At 41.1% G+C, this 20,992-nt stretch overlaps 2 protein-coding genes across 8 annotated transcripts in view; one reads left to right on the forward strand and one right to left on the reverse strand.

The window, feature by feature from the left end:
- The window catches only part of PHTF2 (putative homeodomain transcription factor 2), a gene marked incomplete at both ends in the record, with an annotated part of 52,269 nt that extends 50,825 nt beyond the window's left edge, over positions 1-1,444 (reverse strand). For all 6 annotated transcript variants that reach the window (XM_080360261.1, XM_080360259.1, XM_080360260.1 and 3 more), the window contains one exon: positions 1,400-1,444. In XM_080360261.1, coding sequence (XP_080216387.1) covers positions 1,400-1,444 — 45 coding nt within the window. The remainder of the gene's footprint in view (positions 1-1,399) is intronic.
- Positions 1,445-15,957: 14,513 nt separating this feature from the next.
- Positions 15,958-20,729, forward strand: TMEM60 (transmembrane protein 60). Of its 2 annotated transcripts, none has more exons than XM_080355369.1 (2): positions 15,958-16,011; positions 20,036-20,729. In XM_080355369.1, exon 2 carries the CDS (start codon positions 20,078-20,080, stop codon positions 20,480-20,482), a length of 405 nt encoding a protein of 134 aa, XP_080211495.1. In that variant the 5' UTR covers positions 15,958-16,011; positions 20,036-20,077; the 3' UTR covers positions 20,483-20,729. The 2 variants fall into 2 exon arrangements, with proteins under 2 accessions (XP_080211495.1, XP_080211494.1); XM_080355368.1 differs by lacking the exon at positions 15,958-16,011 and adding an exon at positions 16,081-16,372.
- Positions 20,730-20,992: the final 263 nt, after the last annotated feature.

The following is a 20,992-nucleotide window of genomic DNA, read 5'->3' on the forward strand; positions in this document are numbered from 1 at the left end:
TTCTTGCATCAAAGGACCATTTATACATAAAGCTGAATACCATAAAAGATCTGTCCAAAGACTAGTTCATCATCATCAATAAAACAACCTCAAAGATATGATAAGAATCTGACAGCCAGCATCTCTTGCATTGCACAAAAGAGGTCCTGGCCAGACCAAATATGGACACAACTGTGTGCTTTTAAGTATTATCTGCACAAAGTAGGTAAAATCAGCATCATTTTCCCCTTTCATAAGATCCTGCACTGGATTTTGTTTACACTAAATCTTCTATAAGTAATCCTTCAAATCTTTAAAAAAAAGTGACTGGACCTGCAATCAAGAAATAGTTCAAAACCACACTGTAATTCCACTGATACTTTTACAAAAATACTTTTTGTAAAGCTTGAATAAGAGAAGGGAGAGAGTACACAGTACAAAACCAAACAAAAACCTAATTAAATTCTAAATTGTTTTCAATTTCTTAAATATGTAATTGAATGTTTTGTATAAATTAAGTCAGCAAAATTAATCTTCGTGCTTTTCCAACTATATCTTTAATTCACAGTTGTAAAACTCTCAAAGCATACCCATATTGTCTAATTCTAGAAATTAACTGTTGCTTAGCTAGAAGTTAACCAGAATTTCTGTTTTGAAGAGTATTGCCATTATCCTCCTAAGGACAAGATGTATTCACTTAGAAACATGGCCATAGCCCCAAGGAAAATAATAACTCATAGAAACTTACTAAACCATGGAGGGCCAAGAAAATAAAATCATCACACCTTATTTATGTCTTAGTAAGGAAACATACCTCAAAATGTAGCAACATCAAGAGGATATGATGCTTTGAAATTGTCAAAATACTAAATTAGAAAGAGACATCAACATTTCTATGTGCAAACGTGAATCAAAAGATACAGTATCTGGTGGTACTGTAACTATGTATCTCCAAATGACATATTTTTCCTCCCCCCTGATTTTTTTCCCTAATTAACTTCCAAAAAGCCTTAGCCTATCTCTTTTGGGTGTGGATTACACAGTTCCTTGTTACTGACAGAAAATACATTTCAATTCTTGCTTTCTACTTAAATACAAGGATTCATTCATATGCTATAGAAACATTCACCTGTATGTTAATTAACATTCTAAAGAGTGAAAATTTTCTTTTCTGTCTTTTTCCATAGCACAAGTAGCCAAACGAGTGAGGAGTTTTCAACATAGACCACAGAGCTATTCTGTTTCATTAACTAAATATTCATTTACTTTTGGAAGAAAAGTTTCCAGCTACTCACTCCCATACAACGCTAATCAATAAAGCAATAGTATTTTATGTTTTTTATACTTTACACATAAAACACAACAGGCCAACTGTTTGGGTTTTTTTTTAAGCCACCATAAAAACAAATAGAAAGCTTACCTTCTTCTGGTACCAAACTATAGCATCAGTTACTTTGGACGCCATTTATTCCACTGAATTCACACAGTCATTTTAGGCTGTTAACAGAAAAAGACAGAACTTTACTTCCACCTTCTCTATGAAGGCCAACATAGGGAATGTAGAAACACTCCCATTACCTGCAAAGCACTGAACAGCTTTCCTTACTTCACACCATGCCTAATTACTGTTTTAGTAATAGGGTTTTCTCCTCTAAGTAAACAAAAACACAATGATACTGCTGCTACAGGACATCAGAAGCGTCAGCTCTGGCCACCCTTCTCAGTAAAACACAGATGGCACAGAGACGATCTGTAATAGTCTCACAAGAACCTCACGAGAGTTAAATTACATGCAGCATTTTTTTTTTAAATAAATTAAGCAACCTATAGTTATTACCACAGCACAGAATTCTGAAGTCCAGGAATAATTGCGTTATAAAATGCAATAAAATTTCATACAGACAATTGCTTATTTTTGGAGGAGACAAAAAACAGTGCTAGATCAGTCCTGTAGTGGGGCCTGTAGCAATAGGACAAGAGGCAATGATTTTAAACTAAAAGAGGGAAGACTGAGACTAGATATAAGGAAGAAATTTGTTATGGTGAGAGTGGTGAAACACTGGCCCAGCTTGCCCAGAGAGGTGGTGGATGCCCCATTCCTGGAGACATTCAAGGCCAGGCTGGACAGAGCTCTGAGCAACCTGATCTAGTTGAAGATGTCCCTGTTCATTGCAGGGGGTTGGACTAGATGAGCTTTGAAGGCCCCTTCCAGCCTAAACTATTCTATGGCTTTATGATTTCTGATAAAAACATCACACTTATCATAACACTGTCAATATCAACAATATTGCACCTTCTATTTCTTCATTGGAAGAAAATAAAAATTATTCATCTGTAGGCAATTTTTATAGTGAAAGATTAAAGGTGATCCTTGTATTTTAAAACAAAGGGAAAGACATTTGTTTACAGCATTTGCACAGATAAGAAAGACAAAGAACAATACACTTTCCAAAAAAATGGGATGGAAACTGAAATTGTGCAATACATTAAATTAGAAGTGTCTTTATAAAATGCATAAACACTACAAGAACTTGTAACACTTTATTATACATTGTTGATCACAAAAAAATTCACTTTTTTTAAAAAAAAAGCAGATACTGGACGACCTGATCATAACAGCTGTTTGTACAAAAATCACAAATAGTCCCTTTAAAACTGCCCTATCAACACTACCATCTTCCAAGGCATTCCTCAGAAAGAGAAGATGACCCTTCAAAAGACTCAGTTCTGCACTGACACCTATTTATTGCCTTCCATGACTCATGTATGGATGTACTTGTATTTTACACAGTTCATTCCTTTAAAGACACCATATTTAGCAAGTTTAGATATGTATCATATAGACTATAGTACAAACCTTCAACAGTACAAACATTTTACACTGGATCTCAAGAATTTCTAAGAAACATAATGCCATACATTTTAATGTTTCACAAAGCTTTTTCAAAAAACAGACATCATATACCCAAAAGGAGCTATATTTAAGATTTCTAACTCAAATAACCTCTACACATGTTCAGACAAAATTACAACACAATAGAAAGAAATGTCTCTGAGAGAGCTTCAACAGTCATTAACATATTTCAGAAATATCAGGACACTGACTTTTGGTACAACTGAGTAAACAAACAGTGCAATTTTTCCACTGTTGATAATATTGTGTAAGTCACATCAAGTCAGTTAAAGCTGGCAGCCATGACTGTGTCAACATGTGTAATTGTTTCTGATCCATTGGTTTCTGATAATAGTAGCAGTTTTTCTAAGAGCAAGTACCAGATATTAAGAATTCATTGGCACAGTAAATAAAAAAATATTTCTATCGCATAAAGCATGGAGCCCAACGGAGACTTTGATGTAACTTGGCATATTCCATAAACCAGATACCCTTCTTTCTCACCCATACAAAGCTTAAAATAGGATGTTCTCTTGTTTGAAAACTTGTTTAAGTGAACTTAAAATCATTTGCTACACCGGACTACAGACTCAAAGCCACATAAAACCCTTAGCCATACATAGTCTCCACATATAACGTGACCTACATAGCACAGTCACAGCAAGAGCAGCCCCACTGCTCACGGAAACACCAACCTCATCTTGGAGGATCTTTAATTCCTTTGCATTTCTCTTAAATCAACATCCCCTATTATATACAACATACTCTGCTTCCTACCACCATAATTACAGGATGAGGAAAGGGTTGGAAAAACTCATTATCGGCAGTAAAGAACGAAACATTCAGCCTGCACAGAAACCTTTCCCTCAACAGTTACATTAACTTGAACTCTCTCTCCCTCTGAGGACAATGATTTTTCAGGAAATGAACACTAAGTTGTGAATCCAGGACTTTCAGCTGTATCAAATATGGCTAAAATTGGACAAGTCATTTTAAAGGCTGCACCTTTTTTGCAGTAGTTCTCCAATTTACTCAAAAACCCTTTGCCTCAAGAAACAATCACATCATAAAACTATAAACCAATTATAATGAAGTACTTTTACTATTAATTTATTTTATTTCTATCAACATACCTGATATTTAAATTACCCTCGGTTTTAATATTTTTAAGAAACCCTCTACATTAAATCCTTCACAGAGTCTATTTTGGTGGTGTTTAAAGCAAATTTGCATACACATTTGCATACACAAATGCAAAGATGATGCTTACAAAAGCAAATATGACAGAATAGTGGGACGCATGTCTCAAAAGACTTTAACAGAGTTTGGTGTGCTAAGTAAAAACACCTCTACAAGGAAATATCATACGCTTTCTTCAAAAGGTATACAACAATTTCTGAGACAGTACAAAACTGAAAGGTAAAAAGGTTCATTTAGTTATTTCCAGATAGTGTTCCTGCTTACAGGGTCTGGGATCTGTCTGTGGTTTGTTTTTTTGGTCAATTTAATTTTTTTTTTTGAGACAGTATAATGAGTTCAATAGTCTTGGCCTGAAGGTAACTTATCTGATGAGAAATGGATGGTAGCAATTCAAAGCACTAAAGCTGCAGCCCTGGATCTGACTCTAAATCTGCCCACAGCTCACTGAACACCTAGAGAGGAGACTAAGCATCACAGCAATTTCAGAACTCTGCATATTCATTATAAGTTAATATGTTATTCAACTGACAATTTGTACAGATGTTGATCCTGAAGTCAGACTGTACAAGCTGGGCTCTAAGGCACATCAGCACCAAATGGGTAAAGTGAACAAATCGAAAGTGCTGATGCACACCCACAAGCACCACAGAGCATGGCCTCTTGCTCTGCCTTTTTCTCCTCCCTTCCTCTCCAGATCCAGCCATTTGTTTCATGTTCTCTCTCAAATACCAACATCTGGGACAGGGACCGACTTTTGCACTCAGTTGTATGAGGTCCTGTGCAGAGTAACTACAGCAAGATTAACTTAATCTTAACTAGTTGAAGACTTAAGAGCAATAAAAGAAACACTCCCAACTTCAGAGATTAGACAGAACATCCAAATATAAAAGCTTGAATGTCACAGGGTTGTTGTGATCAACATAGCTGTTCATCACATTTCCATCAAACTCACAGTTAATACTAAGAATAACAAGCAACATTTGTTTTTAATCAAAACTGCAGTACTTCTTTAAAACTAAAACTAGATTACTACCTGGTTTTAATGATCCCTATCTAGAAACAGGGTTTCTTAGCTATTTCTTTTCTATTTCAGAGCATAATCACATTCCATTTTAAGTAAGTACACACTACACCTCAAAAGCAAATGAGCAGTTCCACAAAAGCCACAGAAATCTATACTTAGATGTCTTCAGGTAGTTAAATGCTCACTCAAGCAATGCAGCACTTATTGTATAAGACAAGATTAGACACTACAACATAGATTTTAATAAATTCAAAGTAACTATATTTTAAAATTTTATTCATATCCACAATGATTTGGTGACCCAAGTCAGACACAAACGCATACATTTCTAAATGACAGACTACAGAAAATAAAATCTATTCTGAACTCTGACAGAAGTTCAAAACAAAATTGTGCTCCTCATAGTGACAAAAGGAAAAAAAAAGACATTTTTTAGAAGAATATACAGGTCTAAGCAGTGTCAGCTAGCAAAAGGACACCATTAAAAACACAACACAAACAAGGAAGCATAGGCCAGTAGTTGCTTTCCTTGCCCCTAAACACTGTGAATCACTAAATATTTCAAGGAACCTCCTTTCCTTTGTAACAATCCTAACCTGAATGGTCAGGATAGCACCCAGCTGCTGAGTCAAGGCTTGAATGTCCTTCTCAGCTCATTATGATCACGGAATGACGAACTTGGTATGTTCACTAGACATCATTAGAAGTAAAATTGCAGAGCTATGGCATTTGGCTCAAATGTTTTTCAAAACACCATCGATTTTTATTACCTCCAGAAGCTTAATTTCCCTTAGCAGCAAATTAAAGGAAGTTTTAAAAATGTTACTGCATAAAGCCATGGGACTATCAGAACTTGGTTTCAACTGCTTTCTACAAAGGAACTGTTTTACCATTAAGTTAGATCCTCCATATTATAGTTTCACAATCACAGGCATAACTTCACTAATATTTCCTGGTAGGAAGAGTAAGAAGAGACAATGAATCAAAATAGGAAAACCTATGGCCTGAACTCCTAATTTTGTAGCAACATTTGTCACACACAAACTCACTTCAAAGTAAAACATTATACCTGCTCATATACAGCTAGAAAATAACTTGAATGAGGAAAAAAAACCCCTTCACTTTCCAGGTTCAACATCAAAATAGAAATTAACATTATCATCAAATTGTTGACATTATTTGATATTTTAAGCTAACTTTAAATGAGCTCAATAAACATCTTAGTCATATTAGGCATCCGCTGTTGCCTGAAAAGCTGTTTCTGCCATGACGAAACAAACCAACATACGTATGAACGCAATGCAGATACAGCACTAAACTTAGAGTCATCCTTCCTGTGCTCAAATCCACGGGAGCTCTGCCACTGCCACCGAGAACAGGATCAAACCCTTGAACCAGTGTTTCAAAAGACACACTCTTTCTACGTGCATTACAAATAAACCACTTACACTTCATTTTAAAAAGGAACATCAAACACTATACAATGCACTCAGTGTTCTGTTCAAGTACTTTATCTATGCATTGCTGTTCTCAAAGCAGCATTTCAGAATTGCAAATTGTATACAAGCAAATGAGAAACTTGTCACTCCCAGGTTCACACCTTTCAGTGAAAGTTTTATCACGTTTGTTTCAGCTAGCCTTAAGAATATCTGAAGCGGCCAAAGGAAAGCCAAAAAAGAAAATAAAATTAAAATATCAGACACTGATAACCTGAGGAACACGTCCAGTAGCCAGCATGAAAAGTACTCTTGCTGCCCAGCCAGCCAAGGCCCTCCCAGATTGTTGCTTTGCAATCCAAGGCCATGATAGTTTGTAAATAAAGAGGAATTAACATTCTTGCTTTCCCAAAGAACAGCATGATACTATGTAAATATAAAGGAATTATCACACTTGCTTTCCCCAAAGAACACCGACAACTCTGCTAAATTTGGATATCACCATTCCTAAGACACTGCTCATGAAAGAGAATGAATTTTCAAACCCTGTTCTTCATGCCATCTCAAAAAAAAAAGAAGAACACACACACACACACACAAAAAAAAAAAAAAAAAACAAAAAACAAAAAACCACAAAAACACCCCACAACAACACTAGAAAACAACCACCCCCAAACAACTGGTGGAAAAAAAACATTGAACATCCCTAGGTACCTGTTCGAGGAGTTTTGATGTTTGTTTAAGGAGATTATCAGGCCAACAATACCAACAATAAAGTATGAATCAGACCTTATGCTGGCTGCTGTGTATCAAGCCCTGTTCTTATATACGCAGACATACCAAACGGGATGTATCATGACACACACAGACATCTGGCGGCATGTCCATACCTACTCGTGCCTCCAGTTAAGATGCCAATTACTGAAAAACAGATACTTTCTCAGGCCTCTGTATTTTGCACACAAACCACCGTATCTGATCCCATTTCTGCCACTGCATACACAATCTTCCTTATAAGCTCATGCCATTTATCCCTTACCATTCCAAGCAGGAAGCTCCCACAGCTGCAGCTGTAGCATTGAGCATGCAGCAAGAATCAGTTTTCAAGTTCTGATAGGAAGCAGACTCCACTTAACCATCTTCACTTCCACAGTAAAAACACAAATATCTGAAGGACAAACTAGCAAGGAAGTATCACAGAAAAAATGACTGTCCTCAAGGAATACTTGTTTTGCCAGTCAATTACACAACTGTCTGAAATAGTAACAAAATGTTGAGTATCAGGATTTCTGAGATTTATTTCAAGCTCTGGGAAAAGAACATTGGGTGCAGTTGTTGCAACTGCTGTAGCCATTTCTGGATTCTGTGCCCTCAGCTTTAAGGTCTGTGCAAATTTCCTAATTTTGTTCCGTAACTGTTTTCTGTTCATGGCTCCATTTGAAGTGATATCACACAGTTTCCTAGTTACCTTACTTGTAAAAACAGGGGGGAAGAACTCTGTACTGAGAATTCCAGGATTCTACACCTGTCACAATTTACTCCTGAGTCTGCTGCATTGGTTACTAACTAGCAAAAGGCTCCAAATATTTAAATACATTATACTGTTTAAGGAAGTGAAAAAATTTCAAGGCCTTAAAGTGGACTGTAATCAAGTTAATTTTGCATCTTATCTAAGAGACATCGATTCCCATCAATACAAATGCAGTAATTGCTGCTAGCACACTAGATCTACAAGCCAAGACATTTCCGAAAATGCTGCATCTTAAAAAAGACAAATAAAACACAGTATATGGTCAACCTCAAGTTCTGTTCTTTTTAATTGCTGGTCTTTATGCTGAATACTACACACATAAATACATATCCCATTAAACATATTTACAAACATATAATGAGAAATCCCAGAAATACTGCACGTATACTCCATAACAACTTCTTTAAGGAATAGAATTTCTATAAATATAATTTTTTCATTTATATATACACTCTTCTCAACAAACCGTCAAAAAAATATACAGTGGCCACCTTGAAATAAAATGCTATGCTCCTTTTCTCCTCCTTATGATTCTAAACACAACAGCAATTTCCTGCAACAATAAATCTTGCCCAGTGAAAATACTGACTTGGTATTTAGGAAGACGTGTTTATCTGTCACCAGGCAATGCACAGCAGAGTTGTGGCTTCTCGATGAGTACAGTCAGGAAGCTGAAAACCACTCCTAAATAACCAAGTTTGCATCATGTTCTACAAATAGTTATCCAGCAAGTTCTTGAAGCAGCTGAGGCATGAAGTGGCTGAGCTGTCAGAAAAAGCTGCAGTCTCTTGTAACAGACACTGTTCTATAGAAACATAGTAGAGAATGCTGAGCCTATATTTTTTAAAAAGTCTCTGGAGTGATCCAGAAAAGGAATTGCAGAGTAACAAGCCTTACATGTGTATTTGGCAAGATCTTCAAAACTATCATTAAAAATAGAACAACATTATACCTGAAAGACTATCTGATAGGGTCTAATCAGCAGGTTCTGCAAAGGAAGATCATGTCTTAGTCTATCAGCATTTCTGAACATGTCAAACTAACTGATAAACAAGAGCAAGTGATAAAACATATGTGGACTTTCTAAGAGCCTTTGGAAAGATGTCAAAGACTTCTAAATAGACTGCTGTTTGTGAAAAGCAAACATTGCCATGGATCAAATAGCCAGAAAACTGAACAAAATTTTCAGTTCACCATTCTCCACTACAATAGGCTAACTGGATAATAAAAATTAATAGCAACATCCACTCTGAGTAAAACAGCCTATTTATTGCCTGCTCAGGTGGATCACACACTGCCGGCCTGATAGCTTTACCATTTAGTGTCAGTCCAAGGAGAAGCGTACACAAAACCCCATTCTACTTCACATAGAAGCATCCTGATCCCAAAACTAAACTCAGACTGAATCTTGCTAGTCTGCTTTTTTTATGTTCCTCTAGCTGCCACATACCTGACCACTCTGCAGTGACAGATGCAGACATCTGGGATCTCATTCAATATACACATGCCCTGGCAGCAAGCTTCTTCCAGAGGTTTCACATTAAAGCCATTCAGGATCACAGCAGCCAGAAATCACAGCTTCCAATTTTCTAAGTACGCTAATCATTAGTCTTTTATGAGAAAGATGAGCATCGACGCTCATCACACCACTGCTTCATCGGGTGCTGACAGCTAATGCCAGCTTACAAATAGAGATGCTTCACATTCCTGATGGTTCTCTCTTAAGAGGGAACTTTCAGCAGAAGAAATCACTCACTAAAGATGTGTAAGGCCCACACAGAGTGATGGAGAAGGTCAGGGTGGCCTGGTAAGGCTTCGCAACTGTTTTAACCACTCTAAACCAGTATTACCACAGACCACACTCTTTCTCAGTCACCAGCTTCCATCTCTTTTACCAGCATCAGAGCCCATCCATCGCACAGGAGACATCTCCAAGGAATTGACTGCCATTACTAATTAAATGAGCAGTTTTCATCCGAATTAGCTCTGCAGATCTATGGACCATGGAATAAGGTGAGCACTGAAGCACTGCCTATAGTAAGGCATCTCTGACTGAAGCCAACTTGAACACTCCGGATCTCTACCTGCAGACTTTCTGAAGTACCATTAACAGAGTTAATCTGGACTAATTAAGACAATTTCCCCTCTCCTCCTTGCCCTGTTTAGACCTGTAGCCTAAAGTTTTTACAAAGCATTGCCTAAATTAAGTCCTTACATGGTGTGAACTGAGCCCTGCCCTATTATTCCAAACTTCAAGCTTCTGTAAATAGGTTCAGCAGTACTCACTATATTTATATTTTATACATCAGAGAAGAAAACCTGAAGTAGTAACGCTTCCACATGACAATTAATCTAACATTAGCAAAGCTTAAGAGTATGGATCAACTTTGGCAATGAACTGGATCAACTTTAACAACAAGCAACATAACCAGAATTCAGTATCAAGAATGCGAATTATTATCTATAAGGCAGGGAGGAGGGGCATGAACTATGTACACCACACAAGACTTTAAAATCAGGTATCTCAAATCCAGAAAGCGAATTTGGCGGTTCAGGGAGCTCTTCTATTCAATATACTACAGTCAGAAGAACACAGAGACACCTGAAGAGAAGAAGAAGAAGAAGGAAAACACCACAATACAGCTCTGTAAATCAGTTGTGTGATCTAACCTGAAATGCATGGATTTTATTTGAAGAAGAATATTAAAATACTGAGAGAGGGGGAGGTGTTTTGAGAAAGGCTATAAATTATCAACTGCTCGAAAGAATCTCCTGTTGGGACAGGCAAGTCCGAACAGAAAAATAAGGAATTATAAATTAAATGAGACTTCAAGAAATACAAAGAAAATATAGTCAAGAAAACAACAGCTTCCAACAATAAAGGGAACTTCATTCATTAATTGAGCTTAAAGCACAGCAAAGCCAAGCTTTTAACAGTGAAATACTATATCACAACACATAAATAGACTGTTAAACTCAGTACCACAGGAAGTCACTGAAGCCAAGATTTTACTCAGAGTCAAAAAGAAAGCAGCTATTTAAACACACAATAAGAAGAAAAAAAAAAAAATAAAACCCACAGCTGAGGGAATCTCAAGCTTTGTGACCCAGGATGCAAGAAAACATCCAGAGACATCACTGGGCTGATTTGGCCACAAAAATACTCTGCCTAGCCCGAACTCCCAATGGCCAGTAGCTAATACCAACAAAGGGTACAAGCAACACAGCAAGCTAAGAACAAACTGTCCCTTAAGACAGCTGAACACGAAGAGTGTTTAGCCGCCACGCTGGCATCTGCCAACCACCTAACCCCCAAAAGCATCTGGCGCTGGCCAGCTTCCAAAATGCATGGCTTGCATGACTTCACATTTGATGCTACACTGCTTTAATTTCTTCTCCCACTTTGCAATTGTATTTTAATTTTTAAGAACAACCACAAATGTATTTGCAAACAGGAGTTCAATCCAATGCTTGGAGTCATTCCAGAAAGCCATCTAGTCTCTCTGGAGTGAGTCTACCAAGACCACCTCAAATGAACAAAGAATTAAATACTGAACACTACATGTCTCGCTTAAAGAGTATTCCCAGCAGAAGTGAATTTGGAAAAAAATCCTCTTTACACATGTAAATTAAGAACCAAGAGAATAACTCTGTGAACTCTCTGATATCCTGCCCTCAACAGAAAAAAATCCCCACAAATATAAGCCATATTTCCACATTTCTTGGTGACATAATGGGTCTCCATATATGCACGTGTTTGCTCTAACTTTGAAGCTGATCCCGCTTTGAGATGGGGTTGGACCAGAAAGATGGCTTCCAGTGAACCTTTTGACCTAAATTATTCTATGATTACACGTAGAGCATGCCCAAACATTACACAGTAATACATTATATCCCTAACTACTATTAACTCTTATTTTTGCCTATAGGCAATTTATTAATCTCTTTGTATTCTCCTTAAAAATTTGAATATAATTTCTTCAAGTAGTTAACTGCTTCCTCTGTGACCAGCAAGGACTTTCATGAATAATAGCACAATAAACTCCAGGGAGAACACATGGTATTTAAAGCTTTTGAAGTCTTTTGCTTTTCATGTCACTACATATCTCAAAGTAGTATGTAAAGTACATATCTTAAAGTCCTTGAATGGTCAGAACAAGCACTACCTCTGGTAGAGGTATCCTAAAAGATTTCTGTTTTGTTTCATAAAACAAAACAAAAAAACTAAACCAAAACAAAAAAAAAAGCCCACACGGAAAACCAACAACAAAATCACAATAAAAACAGACCTGCCTTGTTCCGTGAGCAGAAGCAATTAAGTTTGCCTGCATTTACCAGTGTCCTGTGGCTCCCTATTGTCCTTCTCCACCTCACTCAACAATTTTTTCCTGCCCCACACCTACATGATCAGCTGCCCCAACTGCTTGGCTGGGCCAGCAGCAGTGGGCACCACAATGGCTCAGAACTCAGCACAGAGACTGGCCAGCAGTTGATCTGAGGAAAGTGACTCAGTTATAACTGCCTTTCTTCAGATGGAAATATTGAGTCACTAGCTGCCAAAAGTTTTATAAAAATCTGTTACTGTGTAGGTATTTAATGTCTTTCAGCTGCCATTAAATTTGGTTTCGCCATCTGACTGACTAAAGAAGTTCTCAAACAGGAGAAGACGGACAAAGAAAGTAATTGTGCAAGCTTTCTGCCCTTCGTAATCCTAGCTAAAAATTCACACAAACTGGTCGGTGATGAATCCATAGAGCATGCTGTTTATTATGAAAAGAACTTCCTTACAGACAAAAATAAACCCTCTGACTGTCATCACTCTCACTCACAGTGGTCCTGAGAAAAGTAAAATAAATGATGTTTTTATTTCTTTAACAAAATTTCAACCATAAACAAGTAGAAAATATTATATTTAGAAAAAACCTGGGAATCCAGTATACGTAACTTTGGAGAACTGAGGAAAAAAATAATGTCCACTGCTTTCCAGTGACCCCTGCCAGCTGCGACAGGAACAGCATTATTCACCTCCAAGAGCCGCTCCACCCTCGGCTGCCTGGTTAACCGCCTCAAGCAAAGCTGACCAAAGGCTTTTTAACGCACCTATGCCTCCCTTCCAACACAACACCACTACCCTGTGTCCCTGTTTCAAAACCTACAGGATTCTGAGTTTGCGCAAAACTCACACCAACATTCAGCAGCTATGGATACAGCTGGGAGCAACTTTCTGAGCCGAGCCGAACTAACTCTGCTTTGGGAGATATCCAGTACCACCAGAACACTTGAAATGCTCCATGGAGTTCCCAGCAATTACCAACCATTTATTTGTTTGTCACATCCCACACCGTACAAGAGGAAAAAAATTCTACTACAAACACTGAACTAAATCAACTAGGTTTCCAAATTCTTTTTCAGATGACTCAGGCTCATGTTTTATCCTTTATAATATTTATATCCAGAATAAAAACATACACTGGCAGCAAAACATAGCAACAGAAAACTCAACAGCGCAAACATTCCACTTCAAATGGGGATCAGGATCTTAAGCACACCAGTTCCAAGTATTGCTCTCAACCTTCACCTTCAGAAATGAAAACTGTTTGTACATACTGTAAAGTAGAGCTCTGGGGAAAGGAAAAAAAAAGAAAAAAAGTCAAAACTGACAGAAGTATGGTGTGCGTACATACATCAGCTCATAAACACCTTACTGAAACAAAAATAAGACTTCTGAGAAAAGGATTATCCTTTCCAGAGAGTCACAAATAAAGAAGCAAATCAAAGGTGATCACCAAAACCTTCAGAGCTACAGAAATAGCCAAATACATACAGCTATTTATAACTCAGAGATTTACTCACAGAATGCTTTTAGCCTCTAACTCCAGGAAAACAAAAACATCTCATGCCAAGTGCTAATGTATAGAACAGAAATATATCCTGACGCTTAGTGACTACCCTACATGCAGCTGAAGATACTAGGACTCACTTCCTAGGATTAAGAGGCTATTTCAAGTGATGCACTTCTCCCTGACAAAACAGATAGCACCATCTATTTAACAGCATCAACAGGAAGATAGAAGTGGGCAAATTACTGATGACACACTATATTTAATCTCATTACTCTTAGAGAACTCATGTGTCAAAATCGTAAAACCAGCTGTATTTTCTGTAGGAATCTTTCATCACAAAGAATTTCAGAGCGTTAATTAAAGTACTTTCAACAAGTCAGGTTTTCCAATTAATTACTTTTTCCAGTTAATTATATGACAGATGGTTAAGACATTGGCAAATTTGGAACAAAATGCAAGACTGAGCAGCATTATCTTTCAAGTGACCAATAACATGTAAAAGCAGTAAGAGACAAAACACCAAGCACAGAGCATGAGAACATGGACTAAAACTGCCAGTGAATCTGATACACTCAAGTCACATGTACCCAGGGAGTATGTGTGAAAACAAAAGTAAAGAAGATGACACCTGGACAGTTCTACTACTGCATGATCATTTTTCCCCACTGGTCGCCTGGCTTCTGACAGAAAAAACAGCAAATACAGCACTTACCAGGAAAACAGATTTGTCAAAAGAAATTTTAACTCACAGGAAGTAGCCTGACATTTAGTTTCCCAAATTGAGAGCCAAGGACAGCGTACAAGGTGTAGACAGGTTGTCATTGGGTTAGGGTGAAAAGAGGAGAAAAGCGGTAAGGAATAGAAAGCAAGCACCAAAGGAAGAGTAGAGAGTATAAAATACGAGAACACAAAAGTAGATGAGGTCAGAAATGAAGGTAAAGATGCTGAAATTTAGGACCTTTAAAGAAAAGGAGAAAAAAAGTCCCATCACCTGGCACAGGCACCAAAGCAGCTCACGGTGCATTACAGCAACTTACCAAGGAAAAGGTGTGTTAACAGCTCAAGTCAGACTTAGCCAGCAGGAGTAACGCGAACGGAAACGGTCAGAGGCTCAAGGCTTTAACGCGTAACTGACCGTCTACCACCCGCACCGAGCCCAGCTACCGGAGGCCAACGAGCCCGATGGCCGAGGGCTCCCCAGGACGGCGCAGCCCCCACGCCGGTGGAGCGGCCCGCGGCGCGGCGGGAAGGGCCCCTCAGCAGCCGCGCTCGGACCCCCCGCCCGGCGGGACGGGCCCGGGGGGCGCGGACACCCGCGCAGCCCCGCCTGAGAGACCACGGGCCTCCCGCCCGCCCCTCGGCCAGGCTGCCCCGGGCGGGAGGCCCCCGGCGGGCCGGCAGCGGAGCCGCTCTCGCCGCCCGGCCACGGGTGAGGGGAGCCGCGGCAAATGGGGATGCGCCAACCGCCCCGCACGGCCGAGCGCCCCCCCCGCCTCTCGCCCCTCACCGAGCGGGCACCCCCGCCTCGCCCCGGCTCCTCAGCCGAAGCCGCTCCGGCCGCCTCCCCCCGCCCCCGCCGAGCCGGCCCCTTCCCCCGCCGCGTGGGGAACTTGCCGCCCCGCTTCCCCCCTTCCCGCTGGGGTGGGGACGCCTCCCCGCCAGCCCCCCACCCTCCATCCCCGCTGACCGGGGGTCCCACCCTTACCGGCCGCCAGTGCCGCGCGGAGCGGGCCAGCGCGCGCCGCAGACAACAGCAGCGAGGGGAGCGCGAGACGGCGGGGAGGCGGCGGCGCGCGCGCGAGGCGGCAGCCGGGGCGGCGGGGGAAGGAGGATGAGGAGGCGCGCGCGCCCGGGAGGCAGCGGCGGCAGCAACAGCGCGCCACCCGAGACCGCGCGCGCCGCCGAGCCGGGGGCGGGGCCAGGAGCGGGTCGGCAACTAACCCCGCCCCCCTCCCCTGCCCCCAGATATGACTGGCGGTGGCGCTGCCCAATGAGAGCGGGAGGGAGGTGGGGCGGTTATTGACGCACATCTCCGAAGAGTGTAGGCGGGGCCGGTGTGACAGACAGCCTTCTGCACGAATGGACGGCAAAGAGAATGGAAGGAGGTGGGCTCAAGGCTGAACTGCCGCCGGCTGTGAGGGGCGGGCGGACCTTGATGGGCGTCGCCACGACCGAGTAGCTGAGGGGAAGGCGGGATTTAACTTGAGCGACCTCATCGCTGCCCAGTGACAGCGGAGCGCAGTAGCACGTGCGTCCCCGCTGCCCAATAGCCAGGCCCGGGGCGGGGACAGAGGGAGGCGGTGGGTTTCCTGTGGCGGAACGGGCCGGGAGAGCCTGGCCGCCCCTCAGCTGCGCGTCCGGCCTCGGGTAGCCGGGCGGGACGGGGATGCGCCGGGACCCTGCCAGGGTGGCGGCGGCGGGTCTGTGTGAGGGCGGCAGCGGCGCAGGGCGGCCCGGGCCCGTGTGGTAGGTGGCACAGGAGGGAGGGCGAGGGCTTCCACCTCAGGGTCCCGCGTTGGGCCCGTCCTCCTGCAGGCGGGCAGGGCCCCGCTGCGGCTGGGGGGCGGCAGCCGGTGGGGAGGGCTGGAGCAGCGGTGCCGTGGGACGGGGGGGTCAGCCGGTCCGCACCTCCGTTAGCGAGCGGGGGCGGGAGAGACGGGCGGTTCCCCCGCCCGAGGGGCTCCGGGGTCGGCCCTGCCGGTCCGGGAGTTGCCGGAGCCGCAGCCCCGCGGGATTCGGCCCGGGCTCCCCGAGCCGCCGCCCGGGCCAGCGGGCTGTGGGCGGGCCCGGCCGGGGACAGCGGTCGGTGCTCGAGGCACCGCGGGCGGTTCCAGCGCTGCCGCGGGCCCGGCTGGGCTTGAAACCCTTGGCTGGTTCGCCGGTTTCCTCATCCTTTTTCTCGGAATAGGTTCTGAATTATAGATTTTTTTCTTTTTCAGTCAAATTCAGCACCCGGGAGTTACAAAGGCTCTTAAAATTACAGTTTCTCTCCAGTTAAGGGGATGTTGTAGTTTTGTTTACGCTTTCTAATCTACCCAGACTACCAGAACTAAGAAGGAACCAACTGCAAGGACAACTTGTGAATACCTGACCTGTATTCCTATCAGACTAGTTTAGTGTGGCTTTAAAATGGGGCTACCAGAATATTTCTCTCTAGGTGTTAAATTACTTGTACCTACTGAAACTGTCTTTAAAATATTGCTTAATCAACTTAGAGTTCTATTTCATTTGTTTTCAGTATAATATCACTTTTTGACCTTTATTAGGTAATGGTTAAGGTTTAAATTTAAATCTATAGATCTATGTTATCATTAATATTGAGTTGAATGTTATGTGTAAGTTTCCCTCCTCTTTTTTTTCCTTCTAAATAGGATATAATTAGCTATCATAGCATTCTAATTATGCAGATCATCTCGCCAAGGTCAGTAATGGTGTTTCTCATTAATGAAATGTTTCACTTACTATTAATTATGTGAGTCCTACAAGGAGTCCAGAGCTTTTTTTTATTTTTATGCTCTGACATTTCTTCAGTGTTTTCACAGAAGAGCTAGTTTAGACTTGTACCATATTTGCATCCTTTCTCCGGCATTAAGCACCTTGTGATAGCTGGCCTGTAGCTAAGAACCTGCTGAGAATCTCCTGTCTTTCCTAACAGAGATGACCAAGTGCTCCATGTAATGAAAGCCTTCATCCTTATGTCGGCTGTATCCCCAGCTCTTAGTCTTCAGAATTTCAAAGCTTCCTTTACTTGGACTGTAGGACATGTGGATTTTCTTGAGTATTTGTCAAAAATAGCTGCTAATGTTGAATGGAGTCTTGCATTCCTGTCCAATCTTGTGGTTACATCTCTTCAGTTAGGTCAAAGAAAGGCAGTATAATGTCCCATGCTGAGTCTTCTGCCTGTGCTTTTTAGAAAATTGTTATAAAGTGGTTCTGAATGCTTAGGAAAGCTGCGAATCTTTTCATCGAGTGATCAACCTTCAAATTCAGTAGCCTCACCTACTGTATCTTTAATAGCTTTCTGTTTCTTTCAGAGACAGTTGATAGCACCTTCTTTAAGTATCTGATAACCGGATACTTTATCACAGTGTTGAATTCCTTTTTTCCTTTCAGACCCAAGTTTCCATTCTGTTTCTTTGGTTTCCACTTTCCCCAGTTTGCTAACAGGAGAGTCTCCTTCTTGTAGTATCTGTAGCATTGATTTCTACAACTAGTTATCAAAAAGTTTCTCATTAAAGGAATGTCCAAACTTTGTTTCAGATCACTACCTGTTTCACTTCAGCTGCAGTCTGGCACTTGAAAATATTGGGAATATTGTCAAAATACTGGAAATACTTCAGGCAGGTCACAGTAATTGTTCCGTAATCTTCTGCACCTGCCAGGTGCTTTAGGTGTGTTTCTGTAACAAGAAAAGAGCAATGCTGTCTAAACCTCCTCCAGTGATTTGTCTGCTTAGCAATTAACTCTTGCATTAGTGTCCCTACTCACCTTCACCCCTTCCCTAAGGAGGGGGTCTCTGTTCCACCTGGCTGGTAGCTGGCTGTCACCAGACCCTTGGATCTGAGCAGAACTGAGACAGCAAGAAGCAAACTACGAAAATCCTATTTTAACCTTTTTTCTTTTGCTGGTTCTGCTCAAGGAACTGGCCTGCTCTGGGTCAGCCCTAACACAAGGGAAGAGATGCACTGACAATAACTCCAATTTAGGTTATTTTAGGCTAAACTGGATCTTTCCTTGAGAGAAATCCCACTACTATCCACCAGGTCAAATCCATTGAACCTTCAAGCCCAGACTGAACAAAAAAGTAGGTCTGCTGAACTGTCTGAAGACCCAGATTGAAATTGTAGGATAATTTTAGTGGTGTACAAAATAGTTATCCCTTAGCTTTAATGTCATCTCCTAACCAGTTAAGCCAGCAGCTTTTACTTCCCTTCTGGTTCCAATGCTAATCTGAGTACAAAGCTGGTTCAACTTGATAATCTGGCAAAAAAAATGAACCCAGTTAAAAATAAAAAGGTACTAATAGATTTCTGCTTGTTCAGTGAGTTTAATAGGCTTAATGGGGTGATCTTGTGAGGATCAGTAAGAACCTGGGAAGCAGCAGTAGCTTGTGAGCACCGAGGAGAAGGGAGAAGCAGCTCACGGTTTCTGACAGAGAGGGTTAGATGCTTCAGAGCACATTGTCTCACTTTCAGTTATTTAAGGATTTTTGTAATCTGGAACAAATCAAAGCTCAGTTTCTTCTTTCGAATGAAAGAATATCAGTGTTCCAAAGGGAATTGGCAATTTTTTTTTAAATAGTTAAACCTATTTCAGCACCATTTCACTGATATAGATGATCCATGTATTTGTAGCGTGAAGTCTTAAGATCATAGTTGTTCTCACCTCTGCTCTTTACGCTTGCAGTGAAAGGCTTTTGGCAGATGCAGTAGTGAAAGCCTTTCAGTTAGGAATACCAACACTACGTTTCATGTCTGTAGTGCCAGATAGCCTCCTTGTTTTTCTTTTGCCATGACTACATAGAAATATAAATACACTAGCAAGCCAATAAACCTCAGTAGTGTTCCTGTCTGCATACTTGCCAAAATGCCAACATTATCTGTAACTTCTAGGAGTTTGCCGCTTGACAGCAAGCGGCAGTGCTGCCTGACTCAGCTTCAGCCTGGGTCATTTCAGCTGCAGGATCTTTCAGATGGTTGGTTACTTGTGCTTGTTAGTTGGTTTATGTTTTACTATGATTATTCATTATATAGAGAGAATTGTTAGGTTTATTTTCAAGTGCTAATTATGAGCACCTCAGTGCTGGAGGAAAATGGATCTAAACATATTCTTAGCACACAAAAATCCCTAAAGGAGCTAGTTCAGGATGAAAGCATCATTTGTTTCACTGAACAAATTTACATTAAGGTAGGTTACATATCTGACTTAAGGCTCTTAAATGGAACGGTGGACAGGGCCAGAAGAGTGCTTCGCTGAGAGTGGTGGTTACCAGAGAAACACTAGGTGTGTAGGTGAGGTTAGGAGGGGTGGGAAAGCAAGAACAAGAAATGAGCCTCCTTTTAGGAATATACCTAATGGTTGTGTAGTGGCATCTTTTGATGGCTTCCCCCTCCTCTTTTGTTTTGTTAGGTTGTTGCTGACAGTGAAAGACTTCCTCTGAAAGCTGTTTAAATGAGAATGTCCCTGGCGCAGAGAGTACTACTGACATGGCTCTTTACGTTACTCTTCCTCATCATGCTGGTGCTAAAGTTGGATGAGAAAGCACCATGGAACTGGTTCCTCATTTTTATTCCAGTCTGGATATTTGATACTATTCTTCTAGTTATGTTGATTGTAAAAATGGCTGGACGTTGCAAGTCTGGCTTCGACCCTCGCAATGGCTCCCAAAACATCAAGAAAAAAACCTGGTATCTCATTGCAATGCTACTTAAATTGGCTTTCTGCCTTGCCCTCTGTGCTAAACTGCAACGGTTTACAACAATGAAGCTGGCCTATGTATTTATCCCCTTGTGGGCCTTGCTTATTGGGGGTATGATCGAACTTGGATATAATATCTTCTATGTACGAAGAGACTAAGCTATACTATGTGGTTTTCAACACTGAGATTGGTACCAATTACTGGATTATTACAGTTTTGCCACAAACTTGATCTCCAAACTAGAACACCAAATAAGAAATCAATCAAGCTGGAGACTTCACCTAAACCAGGCTGGAGACCTGAAATAAACTTGTTCCATTTTTTTTTTAATTTTAAAACTATCACAGATGCTCTTGTAAATAAAAGTATTTGTCCAATAAAAGATGTTCTAATATGATTATTACTGTTGTTACACAGAATAACATACTGGCTCTTCACATCCAGGGAGAAGGTCTTTCCAAAGGAACCACAAGTGTTCTATCCCAGAGCATTCAGCACACAGGGTACTCCTTGAAACAAGGACTTAAGTCTTCTGCTCCTTGATGCTGTCACTCAAGGAAATAACCAGTTAACAGTAATTTGTATAGTGTGCTGAATCAATAACAATTCATAGCTGCCAAGTAAGAGAAAAAAAATAATGAAATTACTTGGCCTTTCTGACAGTGAGA

This window comes from Nesoenas mayeri, assembly GCF_963082525.1.
Source record: "Nesoenas mayeri genome assembly, chromosome: 1".
Lineage (NCBI taxonomy): Eukaryota > Metazoa > Chordata > Aves > Columbiformes > Columbidae > Nesoenas > Nesoenas mayeri.